This window comes from Aotus nancymaae, unplaced genomic scaffold, assembly GCF_030222135.1.
Source record: "Aotus nancymaae isolate 86718 unplaced genomic scaffold, 86718_ANA_hifiasm-v0.15.2.pri h1tg000028l, whole genome shotgun sequence".
Lineage (NCBI taxonomy): Eukaryota > Metazoa > Chordata > Mammalia > Primates > Aotidae > Aotus > Aotus nancymaae.
In genome coordinates this window covers 4851415-4877719 of record NW_026988441.1, presented here as the reverse complement: position 1 = coordinate 4877719, position 26305 = coordinate 4851415, and the positions used below count along the sequence as shown (strand labels likewise).

General features: G+C 52.7%; 1 protein-coding gene across 1 annotated transcript; it reads right to left on the bottom strand.

Moving 5' to 3' along the window:
- Positions 1-176: 176 nt before the first annotated feature.
- SYT3 (synaptotagmin 3) lies at positions 177-16449 on the bottom strand. Its single transcript, XM_064380998.1, is given in 11 exon segments — positions 177-675; positions 1357-1425; positions 4553-4685; positions 4785-4956; positions 5205-5325; positions 7102-7320; positions 7559-7768; positions 7770-7947; positions 9556-10081; positions 14478-16041; positions 16228-16449. Coding segments are annotated over 9 exon segments (1773 nt in total). The 5' UTR covers positions 14626-16041; positions 16228-16449; the 3' UTR covers positions 177-675; positions 1357-1359.
- Positions 16450-26305: the final 9856 nt, after the last annotated feature.

Below are 26305 nucleotides of genomic sequence, written 5' to 3'. Positions count from 1 at the left end.
GGTTGCATTTTGTGTTCTGTACTCACAGTGATCCTGACTAACACCATTTTTATAAACCAACGCTCAGAGAGATCCTTAAGTTGCCCAGTCATTGAAAGAAACACGAATTTGTCTGCTCGCAGAGCCAGCGTGTTGCAATCCAGCTTCCCAGTCTCAGAGAGGACAGGAGGCCCAGGTGGAGTGAGGCCCACGGAGTGTGTTTATTCTAGTGTTGATAGCAGCAGCAGTGGGGGGACCGGCCAGACGAGGGGTGTGGCCAACAGAAGGGGTGGACACAGGTGTGTGTGTCTGGAAGGACAGAGCAGATGGCCCATTGACATTCACGGCGAGAACAGGGGTCAGGACACCAAGTGTCGGACACACAGCAAAGAGACAGAGACAGACAGAGGGTTGTGGGGGCAGGGGTCCCCCAGACATGCATAGCCCCTCGACTCGAGGGGGAGCCCCTGGGAAGAAAAGACAGACACAGAGGAGGCTGAATGCCCCCCACCCTGAAACAAGGAGCTGGGCCAGCCTCCTCCCATCCTCTCGCTTCCAGGGATGGGAAGCCCAGGGCCAGGGCTGCCCTGCACCAGCAGCTCGGACGTTATGGCTTCGAGGAGATGAATTCACGGTCCGGGCAGGAAAGGATGGGGTCCTGAGGGAGCCTGGTCCGATCCCGGGCCTAGGCCAGACCTGCACGGTGGAGCAGGAGAGGAGGGGTCAGCAACAGCAGAGAACTGCGCCATGACCCCTTGTAGCCCCATCACCACCCAAGGACCCAGGAGTCCCAGGCCCAGCCCCTCCTCCCTAAGACCCAGGAGTCCGAGCCCCCAGCCCCTCCTCCCTCAGACCTGGGACTCCAGGACCCCAGCCCCTTCTCCCTCAGACCCAGGAGTCCAGGCCCCCACCCCCTTATCCCTCAGACCCAGGAGTCCAGGCCCTCAGCCCTCCACCCTCAGATCCAGGAGTCGAGGCCCCCAGCCCTCCTTCCTCAGACCCAGGAGTCCAGGCCCCCAGCCCCTCCTCCCTCAGATCCAGGAGTCGAGGCCCCCAGCCCCTCCTCCCTCAGACCCAGGAGTCGAGGCCCCCAGCCCCTCCTTCCTCAGACCCAGGAGTCGAGGCCCCCAGCCCCTCCTTCCTCAGACCCAGGAGTCCAGGCCCCCAGCCCTCCTCCCTCAGACCCAGGAGTCGAGGCCCCCAGCCCCTCCTTCCTCAGACCCAGGAGTCCAGGCCCCCAGCCCCTCCTCCCTCAGATCCAGGAGTCCAGGCCCCAGCCCTCCTCCCTCAGACCCAGGGGTCCAGGACCCCGGCCCCTCCTCCCTCAGACCCAGGGATCCCTACCTTCAGCCCCACCCCTGTGGCCAGACTCCTTACCCCTCACTCTGAGTTCTCTTTCTCTGATAGTCCTTTGCTGCCTTTTGTAAAGCTGGTCAAAGTCTTTTCCTAAAGGAGAAAGTCCAGAAGGTTCGGGAGTGAGGGACAGAGTTGAAACGGATGCTAATCATCAACAGGATAAGATGTCAATCCTATTTCATTATTTAGGATGTGCTTTCTCACTTGGCCCTGAAGTGATGGGCAGTTGGTATTACAATTCCATTCTACAGATGGGGAAATGGAGGCACAAAAAGAGGAGACTGCAAATGGGAGGAGAGATGAGGCTGTTGGGGTGAGTGGGGCAGTTCCTGCATGGCTCAGAAGGGCTGAGACTCTGTCCTGGAGGCACTGGGGAGCCACGGGAGGGCTGTGAGCAAGGGAAGGGAAGGGGAGCTCTGGATGCAGAAGGATGAATGAGTGAATGACAGAAGGAGGGAGTAGCTCCATCCTGTCCCAGTCTTTTCCAATCTCAAATCTGAGCTCTGCGCCCAGCTGTTGAGTCCCTCATCATCACTGGAAAGAAGCCCACAAGCAGGACCAGACGAAATCTGGTGATGTGGTGAAAGTTTCACCCAGTACTACATGTAAATGTGTGCCGCAAATGCAGCAATCAAGATAAAGAATATTTAATGCAATCCTGGCCGGGTGCGGTGGTTCATGCCTGTAATCCCCACACTTTGGGAGGCCGAGGCGGGTGGATCACTTAAGGTCAGGAGTTCTAGACCAGCCTGGCCAACATAGTGAAACCTCATTCTACTAAAAAAAAAAAAGAAAAAAAAATTGCAGGGTGCGGTGGCACATACCTGTATTCCCACCTACTTGGGAGGCTGAGCAGGAGAATCGCTTGAACACAGGAGGGGAATGTTGCAGTGAGCCAAGACTGCGACACTGCACTCCAGCCTGGGTGACAGAGTGACCACCTACTTGGGAGGCTGAGCAGGAGAATCGTTTGAACCCAGGAGGGGAAGGTTGCAGTGAGCCAAGATTGTGATACTGCACTCCAGCTTGGGTGACAGAGTGAGACTGCCTCAATACATAAATAAATAAAATTTTAAAAAAGAATATTTAATGTAATATTTTTTAAAAATCAGAATTAATGCAAAAAAATCCATGATGAACAAAATATCAGTTTTTTTTTAAAGGCCAGTCTCATGCCATATCAGACTGCTATTCCTAAGGAAAAGTATGTGCCCTTAGACACTTGCTTTTTTTTTTTTTTTTTTAAGGAGTGGGGGTCTTGCTTCATTGCCCAGGCTAGAATGTGGTGGTGAGATCATAGCTCACTGCAGTATCAAACTCCTGGGCTCAAGGGATCCTCCCACCTCAGCCTCCTGAGTAGCTGGGATGACAGGTGTGCACCACCATGCCTACTAATTCCCAAATTATTTTTGTAGAGACAGGCCCCCTCCCGCCATGTTGCCCAGGCTAGTCTCAAACTCCCAGGCTCAAGTGATCCACCTGCCTTGGCATCCCAAGGCCTGTGCTGGGATTACAGGCATGAACCACTGCACCTGCCCAAGCTTTTATACATTTTTTCTAAATTTATTTTTCCCCAAATGCTAAACTAGTTGAAAAATACTGAAAAATGAAGAGTAAGTGTGTTGAAATTCACAACACTATATTACATTTAAATCTTTCATATATACCCTAGACGGAATTTGAATAATTTTACTTTCTTGGCTTTTAATGGAGGCAAATCTATCAATAACACTTTCTACATCGACTTCTTTGCTCTTCTTGTTTTTTATTGAGAGAATGGCCATGTTTGATTATTTCTTCTGACCAAGCGATGATCTTAAATGACTTTCTCTTTTCTTTTCTTTTTTTGAGACAGTCTCTCGCTGTTGCCCAGGCTGGAGTGCAGTGGCACAACGGTAGCTCACTGCAACCTCCGCCTCCCAGGTTCAAGTGATTCTCCTGCCTCAGCCTCCTGAGTAGCTTGGATTACAGGTGCCCACCATCACACCCAGATGATTTTTGTATTTTTAGTAGAGATGGGGTTTCTCTATATTTTGGCCAAGCTGGTCTCAAACTCCTAAGCTCAAATGATCCTCCCACTTCAGCCTCCCAAAGTGCTGGGATTACAGGTGTGAGCCACCTCACTCCGCCCCACTAAAAAAAAAAATGTCGCGGCCGGGCGCGGTGGCTCACGCCTGTAATCCCAGCACTTTGGGAGGCCAAGGCGGGTGGATCATGAGGTCAAGAGATTGAGACCATCCTGGTCAACATGGTGAAACACCATCTCTACTAAAAATACAAAAAATTAGCTGGGCACAGTGGCACGTTCCTGTAATCCCAGCTACTCAAGAGGCTGAGGCAGGAGAATTGCTTGAACCCAGGAGGCAGAGGTTGCGGTGAGCCGAGATCGCGCCATTGCACTCCAGCCTGGGTAACAAGAGCGAAACTCCGTCTCAAAAAAAAAAAAAAAAAAAAAAAAAGTCGCTGCCTGCCCAGTATGCTACTCAAGTAATTGTCACAGCCTGCTCTTAACACGACCCAACACAAACAAATAAACCACTCCCCACCTCGATCTTTTCACCCAGTTCCTCTCCTCTATTTTCAACTTAGCCTCATGGGTAACAACAGCGACCATTTACAGAACGTTTAACTCGGCACGTCTCACCTCTATCCTAACAGAAGATGCTATCAACAGTCCCATTTCCCAGTGGGTAAACTGAGGCACAGAGCATTTGGGTAAGTGGCTCTAAGCTGCACAGCTAAAGTTGGCACAGCAGGGATTGGAACCTAAGATGCCTGACTCCATGGCTCATAAAGACGAAAGGTGGGCTGGGCGAAGTGGCTCAGATCTGTAATCCAGCACTTGGGGAGGCTGAGGTGGCTGAGGTCGAGAGTTCAAGACCAGCCTGACCAACATGGAGAAACCCCATCTCTACTAAAAAACTACAAAAAAAAAAAAAAAAAAAAAAATTAGCTGGCGTGGTGGCACACACCTGTAATCCCAGCTACTTGGGAGGCTGAGGCAGGAGAATTGCCTGAACCTGGGAGGCGGAGGTTGCAGTGAGCCGAGATTACACCATTGCACTCCAGCCGGGCGACAGAGCGAGACTCCGTCTCAAAAATAAATAAATAAATAAATAAAATAATAACAATAAAAAGACGTTTGCGTTGGTTGCATGAATGAAGGGTCCGAGACTGCGGGGGTGCTGGGCGGGTGCGGTGCGGGACGCCCACTCACCTCCACTAGTTGATGCCAGTGCTCCACGGGCTTGCGGGGGTTGGCCAGCATCTCCGCCCAGTGCTCGCGGCCGTGTGGGTCGGCGGCGTCGGGGCCCACGCGGCACACGCCGATCACCTCGTTGTGCCCGATGCTGCGGGTTGGGGTCGGTGAGGCCCGGGGGAGGGCGGTGGAAGAGCCTGTCCCCACCCAGCCTTCCTGCCACGCCCCCCACCCCCGCTGCGCCCCTCACCAGTCGTAGTCCACCACGGCGATGCTGAGCCCCACGTTCTCCACGCTCTCAGGGGCCACGTCGAACACCAGAGCCTCGTTATACGTGGGGTTCAGCGTGTTCTTCTTGATGGAGGTTTTCCGCTTCTTCAGACGCCGCCCCTCGCTGATCAGAGAGGCCTTCACATAGGGGTCTGGGAGCAGCGATGAAGTAAGGAATACAGACTCCCTTCCTCAGACCCAGGTGTCTGGGACCCCAGGCCCCCAGCCCCTCCTCCCTCGGACCCGGGAGTCCAGACCCCAGCCCCTCCTCCCTCGGACCCGGGAGTCCAGGCCCCCAGCCCTCCTCCCTCAGACACAGGAGTCCAGGCCCCCAGCCCCTCCTCCCTTAGACCTGGGAGTCCAGGCCCCCATCCCTCCTCCCTCAGACCGGGACCCTCACCTGAGAAGCCAGTGAGGTCCATCGCTTTGAGGTTAGAGGCTTTGATGATGGTGACTGTGAGGCGCCCGGCCGTGGGGAGGTAGCAGAGTGAGAAGTTGAGCTCCCCAAGATCTGCCTTCTCCTGCAGTTGGGAAAAGGTCAGCGATATCTTGCCTCAGCCCCTCTTCAACTCTTCCTGATTTTCTCTCTGGAGCCTCCCGCTCTCCACCCTGACATCCAGGGCTCAGGTTTCCAATCCACTTAACAATCTGACTCTGGGCCAAGGCCCAGTAACTCCCTGGCCACAGCCGCCCGTGACCGTCAAAGCCTATTTGTTCTGTAGGGAAGATTGGAAGAGACATGAGTGGGGGGCGGGGGAGAGAGAGAGAGAGAGAGATTGAGAGAGAGAGAGAGAGAGAGAGAGAGAGAGAGACAGACACACGGAGAGAAATACACTGAGACAGAAGCCAAAACACTGAGATACAGATGGAAAAACAGACCCACAGACAAAGTTCTAAAGTAAGAGAGACAGAGGCCCAGAGACAGAGACTCAGAGAGAGACAGAGGCCCAGAGAGAGGGGGACAGAGACCCAGAGAGGGAGGGGGACAGAGACCCAGAGAGGGGTACAGAGACCCAGAAAGAGAGGGGGACAGAGACCCAGATAGAGAGAGACCCAGAGAGAGACAGAGGCCCAGAGAGAGAAAGGGACAGAGACAGTGGGTTGGGGTGTATAAAGATCCAGAGAGTGATAGTGACCTAGAATGAGAGTGGAGGGGCAAAGACCAGAGAGAGAGAAACGTAGACTTAGACACCCTACTTCCTGCACAGCATGGATACGGAAAGAAGCCTCTGGTGTGGGGCTGCCACGAGTGGTGACTGGGAGGGGGAGCTGGTGGCACACAGGGGCCCTGGGAACAGGACCTTGGAACTGAGGCACTTCAATCCCAGAGGCTGGGCTTCGAGGGGCGAAGCAGGCAGGCTGGGGAGAGCCCCATGAAGAAACCTGCAGGAAGAGTTACAGACCCAGCTCAACTGGACAGATGGGGAAACTGAGGCTCAGAGAAGGAAAGGACCTTGAGGAGGGCCATGAGGTGGTCAGAGCTAGTCCCTTCCTCATATAAAGACAGCCCTCCCTCAAACACATGCACAGCTACGCCAGATGGGCAGGGACCTGGAATGTTGGATAATTCACAGATTCGAATTGGAGGACGGGCGCTATAGGGTTGAGGATCTGAGATCTGGGGGCAGAAGAGCTCAGGACACACACAACAAGGACCTAAGAGTGGGACTGGGGAGGGGCTGGAGGTATAGGGAGAATGAGGTGCCAGAGGGAAGGGGTGTTAAGGAATGAGGAAGAGGCCACTGGGCCCTGTAATCTGGATGCTGGGAGAACTGGGAAGTTTCAGGATATTGGGGCCCCCAGGATGGCTGAGGTCTCGGGGATTGGGCTACCAGGGTTCGGGCAGGGACCATGGAAAAACAGAGGGTTAGAATATGAAAGAGTTCCAATGTCAGGGGTTTGAAAAATTCAGAAGTTCAGAAATTATTGAGGGATTGGGGTTTCCAGAAGTTCAGACATTGGAAAGTCGGGAAGTTGGAAGGTCAGAAGTCTGGGGTGAGAGGGTAGAAGTCATGGGGTTGAGGCAGGAAGGCACTGATGGCAACGGGGCTGAGAGGCAGGAAAACCGGATCCAGGCCTGACAATAATACTTGGCGACCTCAAGGAGAGGAAGGGTGTCCACTGTATCATTCTCTGTTCTTGCCTGTAAGTTTCCAGTCTTCCCCAGTGCAATACATTTTAACAGAGAAATGCAGGGACAAGAAGTGAGGTGGCTACAAAGTCTGAGGGCAGGGGGTTTGCAACCCAAGGGATCTCGGGGTCCTGGGAAGGGGAAGGTCAGGGGAGGGGCCACTGACCGAGCCGCCCTCCACGATGTCCCTCCAGAGTGGGCGGTCAGGGGGCTGCTCGGCCAGCTCCAGGAGGTTGTCCAGCACCACCTGGCCAATGAGGTCGTGCCGCGAGAAGCGGTCAAAGTCATAGACGCTGAAGTGCAGTTTGCGCTGGGCCAGCTCGGCCAGGGGCACCGAGAATTGAAACGTCTCATTGAAGACAGGGTTCAGGGTCTTCCTGTGCACCTGGTGGGGATGGGTCACAGGAGACAGACACCATGTCTACAAACCCCTCCTCCACAGGACCCAGGAGTCCAGGCCCCCAGCCCCTCCTCCACAGGACCTGGGAGTCCAGGCCCCCAGCCCCTCCTCCATGGGACCCGGGAGTCCAGGCCCCCAGCCCCTCCTCCACGGGACCCAGGAATCCAGGCCCCCAGCTCCCTCTCTGTGAGACCCCAGTATCCAGCCCCCGGCTGCTCCGGACCTTGGTCTGAAACTTTTTCTTCCGGTCGGGCAGCAGGTAGATCTTGACGTAGGGGTCTGAGAAGCCGTTGGAGTCCTTGGCGGGGAGGTCCAGGGCCTGCAGGATCCTCACCACCAGCTGGTCCGAGCCATAGAGGTACCGCAGGGCAAAGCTGATGCGGCCACACGGTGCCCCCGAGCCTGCCTCTCCAGAGCCTGGGGCCCCGCCACCCCCGCCGGCCACCAGGGCCAGTCCCCTGGTACAGCTCTGGCTTAATCTGCCCGATGAGTTTGGCTTTTTCCTCACCACCTGGCAGGGGTAAGGGCAGGGTGGGTGGCCGCTCCTCACTGCTGGGGTCCGGCTGGGAGGTCAGAGTCTGCTGGGTGAGGGGTCGGGGCAGGGCTGGGTACCTGTAGGGGTGAGGGGAGACCAAGCTGAGGTCAGTGGCTCTGATCTTTGACTGCATGCAAAGATCTGGAGACTCCTCCCTGCCTTTCCCTCCACCCCCTGCCAGGTGGCCACAAGTCCCCTCCTTTGCTCACTTTGTGAGCTTGAGCAGGCCACTGTGCTCTCTGAGCTTCTGTTTCCGCATTGGTATCTGGAGGCATTCCCCTCCCTCCCTCCCTCCCTCCCTCCCTTTTCTTTCTTTCTTTCTGAGACTGAGTTTTGCTCTTGTTGCCCAGGCTGGAGTGGAATGGCGTTATCTCGGCTCACTGCAACCTCCACCTCCCAGGTTCAAGCAATTCTCCTACCTTAGCCTCCCGAGTAGCTGGGATCAGAGGCACATGCCACCACACCCGGCTAGTTTTTATATTTTTAGTAGTGATGGGGTTTTACCATGTTGGTCAGGCTGTTCTCGAACTCCTGACCTCAGGTGATCCGCCCGCCTCGGCCTCCCAAAGTGCTGGGATTACAGGTGTGAGCCACCGCGCCCGGCCTCATTCTCCCCATATCAAAGCTAGTTCCAGCCCAAACCTGTGCAGGCACCAGCTTCCAGTAACCTCCTCTGGACCTTAAGCTGGTGACCCAGGATGCTTCTTCATGGACCCGAGGCCCCACATAACACAGACCTTTGAACCCTCTTCTACCCTTCTCTTAATCTCCCGGCCATCTCTCCTCTGTAGTCCCACTGTCCCGGTCACAGCTCAGGCCTTGTCCTCTCTTGCCTGGACTCTCAGCCTCCATTGTCTCCCTCTAGTCCACCCTCATATGGCCCCAGAGGGTCCCTTCTACACCCAGAGCTGACCCTGCTCCTCCGCTGCTCACAGCCCCGCCGTGGCTCCTCAGTGCCCTCAGGGCAAAGTCCCAGACCCTCAGCCTGGCACTTAAAGCCCCATGTGGTCTGGTGTCCGTAGCCACATCTCTGAAGTTTTCTTTTCTTTTTTCTTTTTCTTTTCTTTTTTTTTTTGAGATGGAGTCTCGCTCTGCCGCCTAGGCTGGAGTACAGTGGTGCGATCTTGGCTCCAGGGTTCAAGCGATTCTCCTGTCTCAGACTCCTGAGTAGCTGGGATTACAGGCACACACCACCATGCCTGGCTTTCTTTTCTTTCTTTCTTTCTTTTTTTTTTGTGTGTGTGTTTTTAGTAGAGATGAAGTTTCACCATATTGGCCAGGCTGGTCTCAAACTCCTGACCTCAAGGGATCCAGCCACCTGGGCCTCCCAAAGTGCTGGTATTACAGATGTGAGCCACCGCACCCAGCCTGAAGTGTTTTTTGTTTTTTTTTTTCAAACGTATTCTCATGCCTTGGTGACTAAGGGCTGTTCCCACAATGCACTACAATCTTGTTCTCCTCTCATCTTTGCCTGGGGCACTCCCTTCGCCTGGAATGCCCAAGTCACAGCCCTGCCTCCTTGCCTGGCTAACTCTCTCAGCTGAGACACCTCCACCTCCAGGATCCAGGAGTCAATACCCCAGTTCTCCTCCAAATCCCGAACTTATAAGAGCCATAGATGGGAAAGAGACACAGAGGAGGAGCAGAAGTTCAGAGTGGACCCCCAGCCCAGTACCCTCTCTCACCTGGTGGTGGGTGCCAGGCTTGTGACCTGCTGATGTGACTGGGCACTGGGCAAGCCCCCACCACTGGGGGGCAGCAGGAGCAACCCAGAGCCTGCTCCTGCCTCAGAGGGCAGCTCAGGGGATGTCTGGCTCGGTTTGACCCCAGCGGCCACTGCAGCTGCTGCAGCCTCTGGATACGAGTCCATGTCCAAGTAGGAGGGTTCAGGGGTGTCAGAACCCCCCAGGCTGCCTGGCTCCAGCAGCTCGGCAAAGGGTGGATGGTGGGCAGCGTGGGCATGGTGGTGTGGGCCACCCAGCAGAGGATGACCACCCAGGCCAGTCCCCAGGTGGTGCCCACTGCCGCCTACCAGGCCCGCCAGCCCAACACCAGGGCCTAGGTCTTTGCGCAGGGGGCCACCGCCCACTGCCGAGCCTCCCTTGTCCCGCCAGGGCACCCAGCACAACTTCCAGGACACGAAGAGAGAGACACCCAGAAGGACAATGCCACAGAATGTCACGATGACTGACAGCAGGCTCACGGAGATGTCTAGAGAGAATGAGGACAGAGGTAGGGGTCAGGGTGGGGCCACAGTCGATCCTCCCTCTGCTGTCCCCAAAGAGTTAACCCTTCGTATTTGCCATGCAATTGTCCATGCAATTGCCAGTACCAGGCACTTTACATGTATTATTTAATTTATGCTCTACAACTCTACAAGGTAAGTATTGCATTTTATTTTTTTGAGATGGAGTTTTGCTCTCGTTGCCCAGGGTGGAGTGCAATGGCGCAATTTCAGCTCCCACAAGCTCCGTCTCCCGAGTTCAAGCAATTCTCCTGCCTCAGCCTCCTGAGTAGCTGGGACTATAGGCGTGTGCCACCACGCCCGGCTAATTTTTGTATTTTTAGCATAGATGGGGTTTCACCATGTTGGCCAAGATGGTCTTGATCTGACCTCGTGATTCACCCACCTCGGCCTCCCGAAGTGCTGGGATTACAGGTGTGAACCACCATACCTGGCCATATTGTATTTTTTTAAAGAGATGGCGTCTCTATAACCCAGGCTGGAGTCCAGTGGCATGATCACAGCTCACTGCAGCCTTGAACTCCTGGGCTCAAGCAATCCTCTTACCTCAGCCTCCCAAGAACCTGGGACTACAGGTATCTGCTACCACACCTGGCTAACTTTTAAAATTTTTTGTAGAGACGAGGTCTTGCTACGTTGCCCAGGCCAGTCTCTAACTCCTGACCTCAAGCAATCTTCCCACCTTGGCCTCCCAACATGCTGTGATTACAGATGTGGCCACTGTGCCCAGCCCAGTATTTCTATGTAACCATTTTAAAGATGAGGAAACTGAGACACAGAGAGATTCAGTGATTTGTTTAAGGTTTTATAGGTAATAAATGACAGATCTGAGACTTGAATCCCGCAGTCTGTCTCCAGATTTTATCATCTTAATCGCTAGATTATGCCACCTCTCTGTAAGAGAACACAACATCTGAGGTAACACCAAGGTCTTCCAAAATGCTCTGAGATGATCAAAGAAGCGTGGACCCTGAATTACACAGTTAAGCAGGTCAGGGTTCAAATCACGCTTGCTGTGTGGCCTTGGAAACATATCGTAACCACTCTGAACTTTACATTTCCCATTTTCCAAGTAGGAAAAATCAGTTCTTCCCCCTCACGGTGTTTGAAGGAATGCAGAAGGTAAATCACATGTGGAACATAATAACATATGTTGAGGGGTGATTACATACCAGATACCTCAGTACTTTATATTTAAACTCGTCAAGCGCCACATGAGGTTGGCAACATATCTATCCCTGTTTTCCACAAAAGAAAACTGAGGTCAGTAGACCGACAGTCACCTGCCCAAAGTTCATAGCTGGTAAGTGGTAGAGTCAGGATTTAAGCCTCAGAAGCCTGGCTTCAGAGTCCATGGTCTTTACCATGATGCTATCACACCTCAGTGCTTCCCAATAAATGGTAGTTCAAATGTGAATTTTTACTAGAATAATAAATCCTATTGCTGCCACTACGTGCATTCAACACCATCAACACCATAGCTAACACATTCTGAATGCCACATATGTGCCGATATGCCTTGCAGAGAAACCCAAGTATAGCACTGTTCTTATAGCTGAAGGTTTTTGGCGTCTTGAATAATTGGTACCAGGAGTGGGGTTTTTCAGAAATTACCTTCAAGGAATGGGAATTTGTTTTGAAATGGACTCCTGGGTGTTGGCAAAGTAGAAGACAGGGAAAATCCCTACTCCAAACAGACAGTGGGTTATGGTGGGGAAGCAGATAGCCAGGCCATTGCCAGCAAGGACAGCTGAGTGGAATGGCTGCGTCTGGTTACATTAGGGGACACAGAGCAGGAAGGGGATAGCTTCTGGTCCTGTACTGCTCAGTGAAGCTACAGTGATGGATGATATTAATCCTTATGACATTATGTAACTTCAGAATGACTTATCCCATTTTACAGGTGAGAAAACAGGCTCTGAGAGAAATGAAATGGCCCTGAAGGAACATATACACCAGGCACTGGCAGAAGAACCCTGGGTTTCCTTCTCTCCTCCCTCTTAGGGTCCTTTTTTTTGAGTCTCACTCTATCTTCCAGGCTGGAGTGCAGTGGCATGATCTCAGTTCACTGCAGCCTCCATCTCCCGGGTTCAAACACTTCTTGTACCTCAGTCTCCCAAGTCGCTGGGACAACAGGTGGGCATCATCAAGCCTGGCTAATTTTTGTATTTTTAGTATATATGGGATTTTGCTATCTTGGCCAGGCTGATCTCAAACTCCTGGCCTCAGGTGATCCATCCACCTCGGCTTCCCAAAGTTCTGGGATTACAGGCATGCACCATTATGCCCGGCCAGAGTGCTCCTTTCTAAGTGACCAACACTCATTGAGCATTCTGGGGGACCTCTTAGAAACCAGAGGCAAGGACTTTACCAGCCTCCTGAATACAGGGTGAATTGAGAAAACAGGGTCATTGTGGAGAAAAATTAACCAGATGCTTTGTCTCACTGCCAGTCTGATTCAGACCCTGTCCAACTCAAAACGTGAATCCCACAAACCGTGACAGATTGCCCATTCCTGTCTGCACAGACTGGGGAGCTATTTGGGCGTGGAGAGGCAGTATAGTTGTGCAGTAGAAGATTCACCTTGCCCAGAGAAAGGTGATCAGCTCCTGGGAGGGAACCTCTAAGCCTATGGAATGTCCTGCCTGATTAGTGTCTTTGTTTACCTGGGCCTTGGATCATGCATGATAGTCTATGCTAACACTGTGATGTACGCTGGAGGCCTCCAGCTCAGCCTCTACAGGAGCTGGAGACTAAAGTCAGCCACAGCAGCAATCAGCCACATATATGGGACAAGCCCCCAATAAAACCCCCCCACACGAAGGCTCAGGTTAGCTGTCCTGCTTGGTAATACACTGTGCATGCTGTCACACATCATTGCTAGGAAAACTAAACACTCCACTGGGAGAAGATGACCAGAAGCTCACACCTGGTCTGTCCTGGACTCTGCCCTGGGCACCTCTTCCTTTTGCTGACTTCAGTCTGTATCCTTTCACTATAATAAACCATAACCATGAGTATAACAATTTCCAGCTGGGCATGGTGGCTCACACCCTAATCCCAGGACTCTTGGGAGGCCGAGGTGGGTGGATGGATCATTTGAAGTCAGGAGTTCAAGACCAGCCTGGCCAACATGGTGAAACCCCATATCTACTAAAAATACAAAAAATTAGCTGGGCATGGTGGCAGGTGACTGTATTCCCAGCTACTTGGGAGGCTGAGGTAGGAAAATCGCTTGAACCTGGGAGGTGGAGGTTGCAGTGAACAGAAATCGCGCATTGCACTCCAGCCTGGGCAACAAGAGTGAAACACCACCTCAAAAAACAAACAAACAAAAACAACAACAAGAAAACAGGTTCCTGAGTTCTGTGAGTCAAGAATTCTAGCAAATCGTTGAACCTGAGGGTGGTCTCGGGGACCGCCAGACTACAGTGCTGTCCTAGACTATGCAAGATCAGATTCCGACTCTGCTACCTACAGGCTGTGAGCCTCTGGGCAAGGGGCTGCTGCTCTCTGGCCCTCATCCCTCATGACTGTCACCTGGGCATCCTGCATATGTGGTGCCAGGCCCTGCCCTGGTGCTCAGCAAGTGTGACTGGGGTTGTAATCAATTAGCACATGCTTCTTCTGGTCAGCGTTTCCTCATCTGGACAATGAGACTCACAACGTTTCCTAGTTCCCAGAACCCTGCTGCTTTTTAGCTGCGTGACCTTCGACAGGTCACTTCACCTTTCTCAGCCTCAGTTTCCCATGTTGAAAATGGGGATTAGACATCCCACAAGGGGTCACTGTGAGGAATCACTGAGATGTGAGATGTGTAAGGACCTCGCAGGCTCAGTAGGTGAATTCCAACGTTGAATGAATGGCCACTGTGTGCCCAGCGTTGCTCTAAGTGCTTCCCAGGTGTTACATCCTTTAAGTCTTTCATCTGCTCTATGAAGCGTCCCTTTTAGTATCCCCATTTTCCAGACAAGGAGACTGAGGCTCAGAAGAAAAGTCACTCACCTATAGCCATGCAGTTATTAATAAAGTGGGGGAGGTGGGATTTGAACCCAAATAAGTCAGACAGTCTGACTCAAGAGCCTGAGATGTATACAAGATGCACAGAGATATCTGAAGGGGACATTTGGTGGCGGTAGTCAGAGGGAGGCCCACAGGTCAAAACTCAAAAAGTCAGGGGTCAAGTGGACCACACAGCTTTCTCCTTGGATCAGAGGTTTGGGAGAGGGGCAGCAGCAGGCAGGATGGGGGCAAGACTCTATGAGGGACTGGCCCCACAGGCAACAGAAAGCTGTGCAGGTCTGCTCTGAGTCTCCTGGCCATGCAGGCAGGGGGCTGGCCAGAACAGCCAGGGGTGCTGACCTGCATCTGGACCCCGGGGATAGCCTCGGATTCGGTCATTGAACTCCTGGCACCTGTCGTTGGTGTCAGCATCTCGGACTCGTGCACAGAGGTCCGAGACCAGGATGAGTGCTCGCCGGCAGAGGTCGTCCTCATAGTCCCCTGACATGGTGGCCGTCTGGTCCTGTGCGTGGGAGGGGTGGGGCAAGGGTGCAGATGGGAAACAGAATGGGAGAGAAGGGTGGGGAGGTGTGGAGATAAGGGTGGAAGGAGACACCGAGCAAAGGGGACGATGATTAGAGAGAGATGGATAAGGGATGGAGATCTGAGGAAGGACAAGGGGACAGGTATTAGAGCGGGATGGACAAGGAAAAGGAATTAGGAGCAGACAGACAAGAGGGCAGAAATTAGGGATGGAGAGAGTAACAAGGACTGGATAAGCCAAGGGGACAGAGATCGGTGTAAATGGAGTAGAGGACAGAATAGGGACAAATGAACAAGGAGGAAGAGACAGAGAAGGGCAGTGAAGGGACAAAGAATCAGGATGCACAAATAGAGGGACAGACAGACGAGGAAACAAAGATTAGGGCTGCACAGATGAAGGAACAGGAGTCAGGGATGAGCAGACAAGGTGCCAGCCATTCATCATTCATTCATTCAGCCAACATCCATCCAGCACCAACTACACCCTGAATGCTGTGCTGGTTGCTGCGAATCCAGCAGAGAACAAGGTCCTGGAGTTCCCTGACTTCCTGGGGTCACAATCCAACGAGAGGAGACATAGAGTAAACAAGCAAACAAAAACACATACACAAACGGGTCACTCTCAGACTGTGAGGATCGCTCCACAGGACACAGCTGGAGGATGTGTCATAAAGGAACTCAGAGGGGGGCGGTCAGGGAGGGCTCTCCCAGACCTGAAGGATGACATGGAGCCAGCCACAGGCAGGGAGCAGTGGCGCCGGGGTGGGGAAAGGCATTGTAGAGAAAAGCGTTTTAGACTGCAGGAACAGGATGAACGGGGGTTTAGGGTGGGAGGGAGCACTTGGAGGGTCCAGGGACTAAGAAGGAGGCCAGACTGAGGTAGACGTGGGGAGGGCCAGGAGAGAGGGATGGATGCAGGTAGAGAGATAGGAGGTGGACAGGTATGGTGGTAGCTGGGGGTGGAGAGGTGGAGATGCAGAGATGGGGACCAAGTTGAGGGAGGGAGGGACGCAGGGAGTGGAGACAGAGATGATGAAAAGGCCAGCCTGAGGCTCGGAGGAGAGGGAGAGGTGAACAGGCAGCAGAAGGAAAGTCAAGGATTGAGACTTGGGATGGACAGTGACAAGGAATAACTGAGGTGTAATTAATTCACGGGAGCTCGAGAGACGAGGGGAAGAGGGATGGTGAAGACGGGCAGGCAGGAGTGTGGGCAATGTCTTTGAAAGAGAAACAGTCGAATGGGAGGATGGATGGGTGCGGAAATAAAGTGCGGTAGATGATGGCTAGAGATCACAGACAGACAAAAGGAGAGAGAGGAGGGCTGGGCAGGCAGACATGGGTTCAGAAGGGAAGGCTGAATGAGCACATAAATGAGAGGGGGCTAGGAGGGAGAGGTGGATGTGGGGAGAGGGGGAATTAGTGACACACGGCTCAGAGCCAGGCATCAAGACGGGTTGAAGGGGATGCAGGGGAATTAGGAACAGACAGACCAGGGCTCACAGATGGACAGGTGTCGTGGGGGTGCTGCAGAAGGCCAGGACTCCAAGACAGGCATGGTCACACTCACCTGAGCTTATCTCTGCCGCGTCCTGGGTGGCAGGCGAGGCGGCGGCGGGCGGCAGCCCATGGGGGTTGTCGGGCGGACAAGGGACTGTGGACCCGTCCCCACACGCTGGGTGATAAGAGGGGAAGTCTGATCCGGGGGCTGAGGTCGAGAGAAAAAGCTCAGCTTAAGAGTCACATCTTGCCCTCCTCGAGCCAGCTGCCCGACCCCAGGCGACCCACTGGGAGCCTGGCCACCCCCCTCCCACCTCCGGGCCCCAAGCTCCCGTTAAGGGCTAAGAGACTACAATTCCCGGCAGGCCTCGCGCTCGCGCTGCTGCGGCTTCATAGACCCGACGCTGCAGGGGCTGCTGGGAGTTGAAGTCCTTAATGCCTCCCCGGGCTGCAGAGAGGATGGGAATTTTTTTTCTTTTTTTAAGGTTGGGGGGTTAAGATGTTGGGGTCCGAAGACACTGCAAGGGAGGGGAACGATGTCTGGGACGTTGAAAAGCCACGGAGCCCTAAGTCCTTAGGGGCCACGGAATGGGGAAAGGACCCCCACGCGCTGGAGGTCGGCGGGCGAGGGGTGGGGTACACCCAGGTATTTCGGGACCCCCTTCCAAGGCCACGTGTCCGTCCCCCGGGGTGGTTGGAGAGCGCTGCAGCGCTCCCACTCCCCGGCCAGAGATCCACGCGCATCTGCACCTACCCCGCCCCCACGCGCCGGGGCCGACCCCCCGGATCTAGCTGGGGCGGGGGCTGTGGCGGGGGGGAGGGGAGGAGCGGACTCACCCGGAGCCACCGCTGCCGCCGCCGCCGCAGCCCCGCGCGCCCACCGCGGTGCCGGCTCGGCTCCTCCCCTTGCCACTGTCGCAGGTCTAGGACTCCTCCCCCTGCACCCTCCCTCCTTCCCCCGCTCCAAACCCGCGGCCAGAAAGCCGAAATCACTTGGCCTCAGCAAGGAAGCAGGATTTCCTGGGACCAAGGCATCAGAGACCAAGTGCATTTCCACATTGGGGATCCAGAGATCTGGGATCGTGACACGCTGCTTCTCCACGGCCCGGGCGGGGCCAGGTTCTCCGCCCCTCTACCACAAAGGTAGAAGTCCGGGACCCCAGGCTCCTCTTCCCAGAAACCCAGGACTTCAGGCCCCCGCACCTGAGCCGCTCTGAAGGCCGGTGGTGGAAGGGGAAGCTGAGACTCAAAGGTACAGTGCCACAGCCAGGATAGAGGAGCTAGCCGGGACCTGGGTTTGAATCCCACCTGGGCTACCTCCTGCCTGTGTGCGCCTCTTGCTCTGTGCCCCCATTTCCTCATCAGTAAAATACACACCACAAACTTATTTCCTAAGGGATCCACAGTTTGAGAAACCAGTCAGTGTAGACAAAACGTTGGTACCAACTAAGTGCTTAATGAATATTTCTCAAAAGCAGCAAGTAACAGTTTCTAGTATATTAATAGCAGTTAATCGCAATTGTCACTTCCTGTAAGTGGTGAAGTGCTAAGTGCTTTGAAAGCATTTTCTCATTTAATTTTCCCTTGGGTGCAATTATGTCATTCCCATTTCACAGAGGAGATAACTGAGGCCCGCGGAGGTTAAATCCCTTGAGAAAGGTCTAGATCAGGGGTGTCTAATCTTTTGGCTTCCCTGGGCTGCATTGGAAGGAGAGTTGTCTTGGGCTACACATAAAATACAGTAACACTATAGCTGATGAGCTAAAAAAAAAAAAAAAAAAAAAAAAAGAACAATTACCAAAAAAGGCTTGTGATGTTTTAAGAAAGGTTACAAATTTGTGTTGGACTGCATTCCAGGCCATCTTGGGCTGCTTGGGGGCCTCAGACCAGGGGCTGCACAAGCTTGAGCTAGATCTATGTAGCCTGGAGAGATGGCTTGGAGGCCCCCTCAGTGCCGACCCTCAATCAGTGATATTCAAATAAATATAACCTCTAAGTAAAAATCAGGCTGGGCTCACACCTGTAAATCTCAGTACTTTGGGAGGCTGAGAAGGGAGGATCACTTGAAGTCCAGGAATTTGAGACTATCCTGGACAACATAATGAGACCCCATCTCTACAAAACAAAAACAAAAAAACCAAAACAATACTAGTGGGTGTGGTGGCACATGCCTGTAGTCCCACCTATGCAGGAGGCTGAGGTGGGAGGATTGCTGGAGCCCAGGATTTTGAGGCTGCAGTGAGCTATAACTGCACCACTACACTCCAGCCTGGGCAATAGAGCAAGATTCCATCTCAAGAATAAATAGGCCAGGTGCGGTGGCTCATGCCTGTAATCCTAGTACTTTGGGAGGCTAAGGTGGGCAGATCACTTGAGCTCAGGAGTTCAAGACCAGCCTGGGCAACATGGCAAAATCCTGTCTGTACAAAAATTAGCCAGGTGTGGTGACGCAACCCTGTAGTCCTAGCTACTTGAGGGTCTGAGGCAGGAGGATCACGTGAACCTGGGAGGTAGAGGTTGCAGTTCGCCAAGAATGTGCCACTGCACTCCAGCCTGGATGACAGAGTGAGACCCTGTCTCAAAAATAAAAAATTAAAATAAATAAATAAATATTTAGAACAAGAAATAAAAATGACAAAATAAATAAATAAACTAAAAATCGCTTGCTGCTTTTGCAAATATAACTTCAAGCAAGCGTCCTAGGTCCTTCCTCTAATTAGATCACACCCCACCCCTACTGCTGCCTATGCGTACATCTCACAGTCATTATCCTACCACAGAACCCCCAGAAATGCCTCCCAGGTTTGCCCAGAGTCCCATCCTTGTGGCTTCTTGCATCCCCCCAGATGGATGTGCGTTTACACCCAGGGAAGCATGCGCGGGTGTACACCTACGGACCATGCATGCAGGTCCTGGTGCCGACTCTCACGGCCTGACGCTTGCACCCTGCTGGGCCTGCCCAGGGTCCACAGGGAGAGACATGCAGTGATGCACATACTCAGAGATGGGCACACAGATGGGCTTGCCAGGCTGCCATGACACGTTTCCAAAGAGACACTCAGATTCGGAGGCTGCCCAGGCATTGAGAGGCAGCCGTAGTGCACTGGTTGTGCACTTTGGGGCAGAGCACTGGGATTCAAATTCCAGCTCTGATCCCCTCTCCACGCAACCTTGGAGGGATTACTTATATTCTCCATGCCTCAGTTTCTCTCTCTGTAAGTGCAGATAATAATACTTTTAAAAATCATATTCTATCTTGGCCAAGTGTGGTGGCTCACGCCTGTAATTCCAGCACTCTGGGAGGCTGAGGCAGATGGATCACGAGGTCAAGCGATTGAGACCATCCTAGCCAACATGGTAAACCCTGTCTCTACTAAAAACACAAAAATTAGCTAGGCATCATGGTGCATGCCTGTAGTCCTGGCTACTCAGGAGGCTGAGGCAGGAGAATCGCTTGAACCTGGGAGGCAGACATTGCAGTGAACCGAGATTGCGCTACTGCACTCCAGCCTGGCGAGAGAGTGAGACTCTGTCTCAAAAAAAAAAAAAAAAAAAACATATTCTATCTCATTGAGTTATTTTGAGGGTTAAATTAAATTCATGGAATTTAATTTAGCTTAGGAAAAATGGCTAGTGTTTAGTGTTGTCATAACTAAAAACTAAATGCATTTGCTCATTTAAACTTTAGCTGGACTTGACAAGTGAGGAAATTGAGGCTTAACAAGGGAAGTGCCCCGTCCAAGGTCACACATCTGGAAAGTGTGAGTGGAGACTAAAAACTGTATGGGTCTGCACCAGGTGCAGTGGTTCACACCTATCATCTCAGCACTTTGGGAGGCTGAAGGCGGCAGGATTGTATGAGCTCAGGAGTTGAGACTTGCTGGACAACATAGTGAGATCCCATCTCTACAAAAAATACAAAAATTTGCCGGGCACGGTGACACACGCCTGTAGTCCCAGCTGCTTGGGAGGGGGGGAGGCTGAGGTGGGAGGATTGCTTGAGTCCCGGAAGTCGAGGCTGTAGGGAAATGGAGGCTGCAGTGAGCCATGATTGTGCCACTGCACTCCAGTCTGCATGTCAGAGTGAGACCTTGTCTCAAAAAACAAAAAGAAAAAACAAAAAACCGAGTGGATCTGAATCCAGAGCCCTTGCCTGTAACCGCCATGCTGTTTATATCTACGACCCATTTGAGGACTTGCATGTTACTGCTGCTAGGAGTATAGAATATAGAGAGCACTGGACAGGGAGCCAGTAGACAGAGGTAGACTCTTCCACATTCCTTCAACTCAATTCATGCAGTCATTTAAGAAATATTTTCTGAGCACCTAATGTGTGCCAGGCATTTTTTGGGGCACCAGAAATTCAGCTGGGAACAAAACAGACTAAAATGTCAGGCTTGGAAGAGCCCATGGTCTAGTGGAAGAGACAGGTAATAATCAAATAACTATACATACTAGGACCCTCCTACTAGGATCAACGCTGGGAAGGGATATCCATTGTGCTGCGTGTTTGAGAGAGGTCAAGGAGGTCCCTGAGCAAGTGACTTTTCAGCTGAGCTCAGAAGGATGAGTAGGCATAAGCCAGGTGGTGAAGTTGAGGGAGGGGAGGGGAAACGTTCCAGGGAGAAGGAACAGCTCGCATAAGACCTGGGGGCAGGAGAGAGTTTGGCACTGAGGACTGCCGAGCACACAAGCTCCATAGGAGTAGCCCTTTGTTTTGTTCACAGTGTTGTCCCAGCTGCCTGGCACAGTACCCGGCACATGGTAGGCACTCAATACATATTGGTTGGTTGAATGAATGAGTGAACATGTGAATGCATAAGTGGAGGAATGTATGACTCTATGATGTATTGATAGGTGGGCGCATGACTGGATGGATGCTGGAAGGACTGATGAAGGGACGGATAGATAGATGGATGGATGAGTGAATGGCTGAATGGATAGAAAATGGATAGAATGGTGGATGGATAGATGGATGTTGGAGGAATAGATGAAGGAATGGATAGATAATGAGTGGATGGATAGATGGGTGAGTGAATGGTTGGATGGACAGAAGATGGACAGAATGGTGGATGGATAGATGGGTGTTAGAGGAATAGATGAAGGAATGGATAGATGAACGAGTGGATGGTTAGGTGAATACATGAGTGATTGGATGGATAGATGAAGAGTTAGATGGAGGATGGATAGATGGATTCTGCAGAAATAGATGAAGGAATGGATGAGTGAATGGCTGGATGGATAGAGGATAGCCAGATTGGTGGATAAATGGATGGATGTTGGAGGATAGATGAAGGAATGAATAAGTGGATGAGTGGATTGTTGGATGAGATGGATGGAAGCTGCAGAAATAGATGAAGGGATGAAGGAGTAAGTGGTTGAATGGATAGAAGATGGATGGATTGGTGGATGGATGGATGTTGGAGAAACAGATGAAGGAATGGATGGATGAGTGGATGATAGTATGGATGGATGGATGCTGCAGAAATAAAGGGATGAATGAGTGGAGTTTGGGTGGATGGATGGATGATGGAATGGATGATTGGGTGGGTAGATAAGTAGATGGAGGATGGATGGATGGATTTTAGAGAAATAGATGAAGAGAGGGATAAGTGGAGGGTTAGGTAGATGGATGGATGATTGGATGGATCGGTGGATGTTGGAGAAATAGATGAAGGGATGGATGGATAGATGACTGAATGAATGAGTTTTCACAAATACCTACAGATTTTCACACAAATGTGCCTGAAGATAGATGCAGACACATTCAGAGGCATGTACACATGTGTGTAAACACAGACTCACTTGTTCTCCTGGTGAGAACAAACCCTGAGAATGGGGAGGTAAGAAGGCAAACCCTTTGACCAGGGCTATGGCCATCCCTGCTGCCACTGTGATGCTGACAGTATTTCTGAAATTGGAAGAAAACGCTGACTCAGGGATGTGTGTCTTAGACTGGGAGCTAGACCAGGAGGTGGGACAGGGATGGTCCAGAGAGATGGAGTGAGTGGAGAGGAAAGCCGGTCGGGGTAAAGCAGAGAGACAGGCCAGGAGATAGAGAGGTGGAGACACAGAGAAGCAGACAGATGGGGAAATAGGCGGAGTGATGGAGGCAGAGAAAGAGACAGACAGAGGAAGGAGAGGAAAGAGAGATGGAGACAGAGAAACAGAAATGGGGAAACAGAGTGATGGAGACAGAGACAGACAGATGTACGGAGAGAAAGACAGGGAGAGACAGATGGAGACACGAAGACACACAGAAATCTATAAGATGCAGACAGTGAGATACAGGAATACAGAAACGTGCAATACAGGAATTCAAATTTAGACACACAGTGTAATCCCAGCACTTTGGGAGGCTGAGGTGAGCAGATAGCTTGAAGTCAAGAGTTCAAGGCCAACCTGGACAACATGGTAAAATTTCAGCTTTATCAAAAAAATACAAAAATTAGCCAGACATGGTGGTGCATGCCTGCAGTCCCGCCTACTTGGAAGGCTGAGGCGGGAGAATCGCTTGAGCTTAGGAGGTTGAGGCTGCAGTGAGCTGTGACTGCACCACTGCACACCAGCCTGAGCAACACAGCAAGACCTTGTCTCAAAATAAATAAATAAAACAACCCAAACTTCCAAAAAAATCAAATTAAGCCACACAGAGAGATGAGGTAGGGTTCCAGAGACAGGCAGAGAGAACGGAAGAAAGACAAACACACAGAGAGCAATGGAGGCCTAGAGAGATGGAGATACAGAGTCTCAAACCCCAGAGGGAAGAAGAGAGACACAGAGGAGCAGAGACAGATGCAGAGGAGGAGAGACAAAGACAGCCAAAGCAAGACGCAGAGTCAGAGGACTGGAAAGGAAACGACCTTTTTTGGTGCCTCCTTGGTGCCTGGCTCGAATTTGGGGGTGTTGCTGTATCTTGCCTCATGTAAGCACCAACAGCCCTTGAAGGTAGCGTTAAGGAACGCAAGAGATGAGGAAGACGAGGCTCAGAGAGGGGAAGACATTTGCCTGACATTTCACAGCCTGGGAGCAGCATCTGATGCTGGTCTGTTTGATGTCAGAACCCATGTCCTCTTCTTCACCTTATGGAGGGACAGGGCAGATGGGGTTACGGGGCTACTGAGTGTGAGTGACAGAAATAGAGGGAAATAATCATGTATTCATTCAACTCATGTGTCCTGAACTTCTCAGAAGCCTGGCCCTGTGTGGGGTGATGCTGGAGAGCCAGAGATGAGTCAGGAAACAAATTTCTGAGCAAGACAGATGGGGTAGGGGGCAGTGTGCAGAGGTCCGGAGAAGGAGCAGATAATAACAGGCAGAGGGAGGAGGATGAGTCAGAGAGGGCTTCCTGGAAGAGGAGCATCTGAGCTTCTTATTAAAAGTTGAGGGCATTTTGGGGCATGGGGAAAGAAGGAGGTTGGAACAGCATTCCAGGCAGAAGACACAGCATATGAAAAGAGTGGAGACAGAAATAAGGTAGGATGTGTGGGAGGGGGAGGTGGGGCTAGATCTCGCAGCTCTTTCAGCCCAGGTGAGGGGCTGAAGGGTTGTCCAAGGCACTGGGGAGCCCTGGGAGGACTGTGAGGAGGGAAGGGGCAGGTTAGTGCTAGGCACAGAAAGACCCCTCTGGAGCCTCGCCTGTGAGGAGAGGAATGAGGGCGAGAGAATGGAGGATGGGATGGCAAGGAGGCTGGGCCAGGCGTGGTGGCTCACACGTGTAATCCCAGCACTTTCGCAGGCTGAGGTGGGAGGATCGCCCGAGCCTTGGAGTTTGAGACCAGCTTGGGCAACACAGCGAGACCCCATCTTTTAAAAAAAAATTAGCTGGGCGTGGTGGTGTGGGCCTGTGGTCCCAGTTACTCAGGAGACTGAGGCAGAAGGATTGCTTGAGCCTGGGAGGTCAAGGCTGTTCTGACACTGCTGCACTCCACCCTGGGGAACACAGTGAGACCCTGTCTCAAAAACAAACAAGCCAAAAAGGAGGCTGGGGCAAGGGTCCCAACAGGAGAGAATGAGGCCTAAGTGGCTGTGGGAGCTATGGGAGCAGAGAGGAGAGGAAGGAGCAGAGAGACGCAAGAGGCAAAAGGAATAAAACTTGGAGACTGATACGCTGGGAGGGTCAGGTGTGCCTGTGGTCAAGGCAATCAAAAATGTCCTCCATCCTGCTGAGATAAAATTGCCAACCGGAAATGGAAGACAGCTCGATGGAAGAGAAAGAGATGTGAAGATGCCGGGAGGGGGTCAGGGCCCCCAGAACTGAGCAAAACGATTTAAATCTGGACTGTTTTAATTGCCACTGATGGAAACTCAAATCAAATTGACCTAATCATAAAAGGAACTTTATGGGGTGGAAGAGGGCTTCAGGCACCGCTGGATCCAGGTTTTCCAATCATCTCCAGGAATCAGACTGTCTGTATCTTTGGGCTCTGCTTCCCTCGGGTTGTCTTTGCTCTCTGGCAAGTTATCTCCCTGCATGGTGATGTGGCGGCCCCAGCAGCTCCAACCCTGGCTCTGACCAGCTCCAAAACCACAGTGGAAAGATCCTCTTTCCTAACAGCTCCAGCAAAGGTCCAAAGGCTAACTTTGTAGCCTAGATTGATTCTTAAGCTCACCACTGAACAAATCACTGAGGAAATCAAGGTGCCACTACCTAGAATGAATACTTATTAAGCAGGAGCAATAGACAATCCAGAGACCATCTGGATGTGGAGAGAGAGGGAGAGAAACAGACACAAGTAACAGAGACAGAGACTGCGAGGACAGACAAAATGAATGAGGGAAGATCCAGCTTCCTCTTCCATAGTTCCTGCTGAGAGCTCTGCAGACCCAGGGAAAGGGATGCTGGACAGGCACCTACATGGCTAGACCCCTTCTCTCTAGCACAAGAGGCTCAGGAGCCCCCAGACCCAGGAGCCCAGGCCCCCATCCTCTCCTCCCTTAAACCCAGGAGTCCAGATCCCAGGCTCTCCCCCATCAGACCCAAGTGTCCAGAACTCCGGCCCCTTCTCCCTCATACCCAGGAGTTCAGACCCCAGTGCCCTCCTCCTTCAGACCCAGGCGTCTGGGCCCCCAGCGCCCTCCTCCTTCAGAACCAGGAATCTAGACATCCAGCGTCCTCCTTCAGAACCAGGAGTCTAGACATCCAGCGTCCTCCTCCTTCAGAACCAGGAGTCTAGGCCCCAGCACCCTCCTCCCTCAGCCCCAAGTGTACAGGCCCCAGCCCCGCTCCCTCAGACTCAGGTGTCCAGACCCCAGGCCCTCCTCCCTCAGCCCCAGGTGAGCAGGCCCCAGGCCCTCCTCCCTCAGACCCAGAAGTCCAGGTCCCAGCCCCTCCTTCCTCAGACCCAGGATTTTAGGCCCCCAGTGCCTCCTCCCTCAGACCCAAGAGTCCAGGCCCCCACCCCTCCCCCTCCCTCTGGGGGCACCATGGCAACCAGGCCCTCTGCCCACCATCCCCTCCCCCCAGAGAACCCAGTTTCTGTTGGAATCTCACCTGTTTCTAACCAGTTCCTGCCTGGGGCAGGGAGGAGCGAGGGCAAGTGGGAACAGAAAAAGGATGACAGAGGGGAAGGGAGCTCATGGGGCAGTGGAGGCAGCTAGGAGAGGAGAGCGATGGGGCAAGGGGACTGGGGAGATGGACAGAGAGAGTGTGATGGGGTTAGGGAGGGGCAGAAAATGATGAAGACAAGGAGGGACAGGGGCCTGGGGAGATGCCAGGGAAACTGATAGAAGAGATTGAAGAGATGCAGCCCAGGAGAGAAGGAGGAAGGACGAAGGCAGAGAAATCAAGCAAAAGAGTGGTGGAGACGTGGGGACACAAGGGAGGAGGCAGGGGGGCAGAGAGACGGGGAGAGAACGAAGGGAGGTGGAGAGAGAGGGGTGCAGAAAGGGACTCTAGGAGACCGGGAGAGATAGAAGGGACAACAGGGAAATGGGCAAGAAGGGATTGGGGTGCACAGGGAGTCTCTGAGGTCAGGGGAACCCAGATCTCCTCGTGGTCTCAGTCTTCCAGTTCCTCTGTAATTCTACCCTGGGGCTTCGAAGAGGAGGTGGAGGAGGCAGCAGTGGGGAGAAGGAGCTGGGGTGGGTGGCCCAGTCAGAGCCTCTCCTGCCATCTTCCTGAGACGTCCCTCACCCACCTTCCCAGG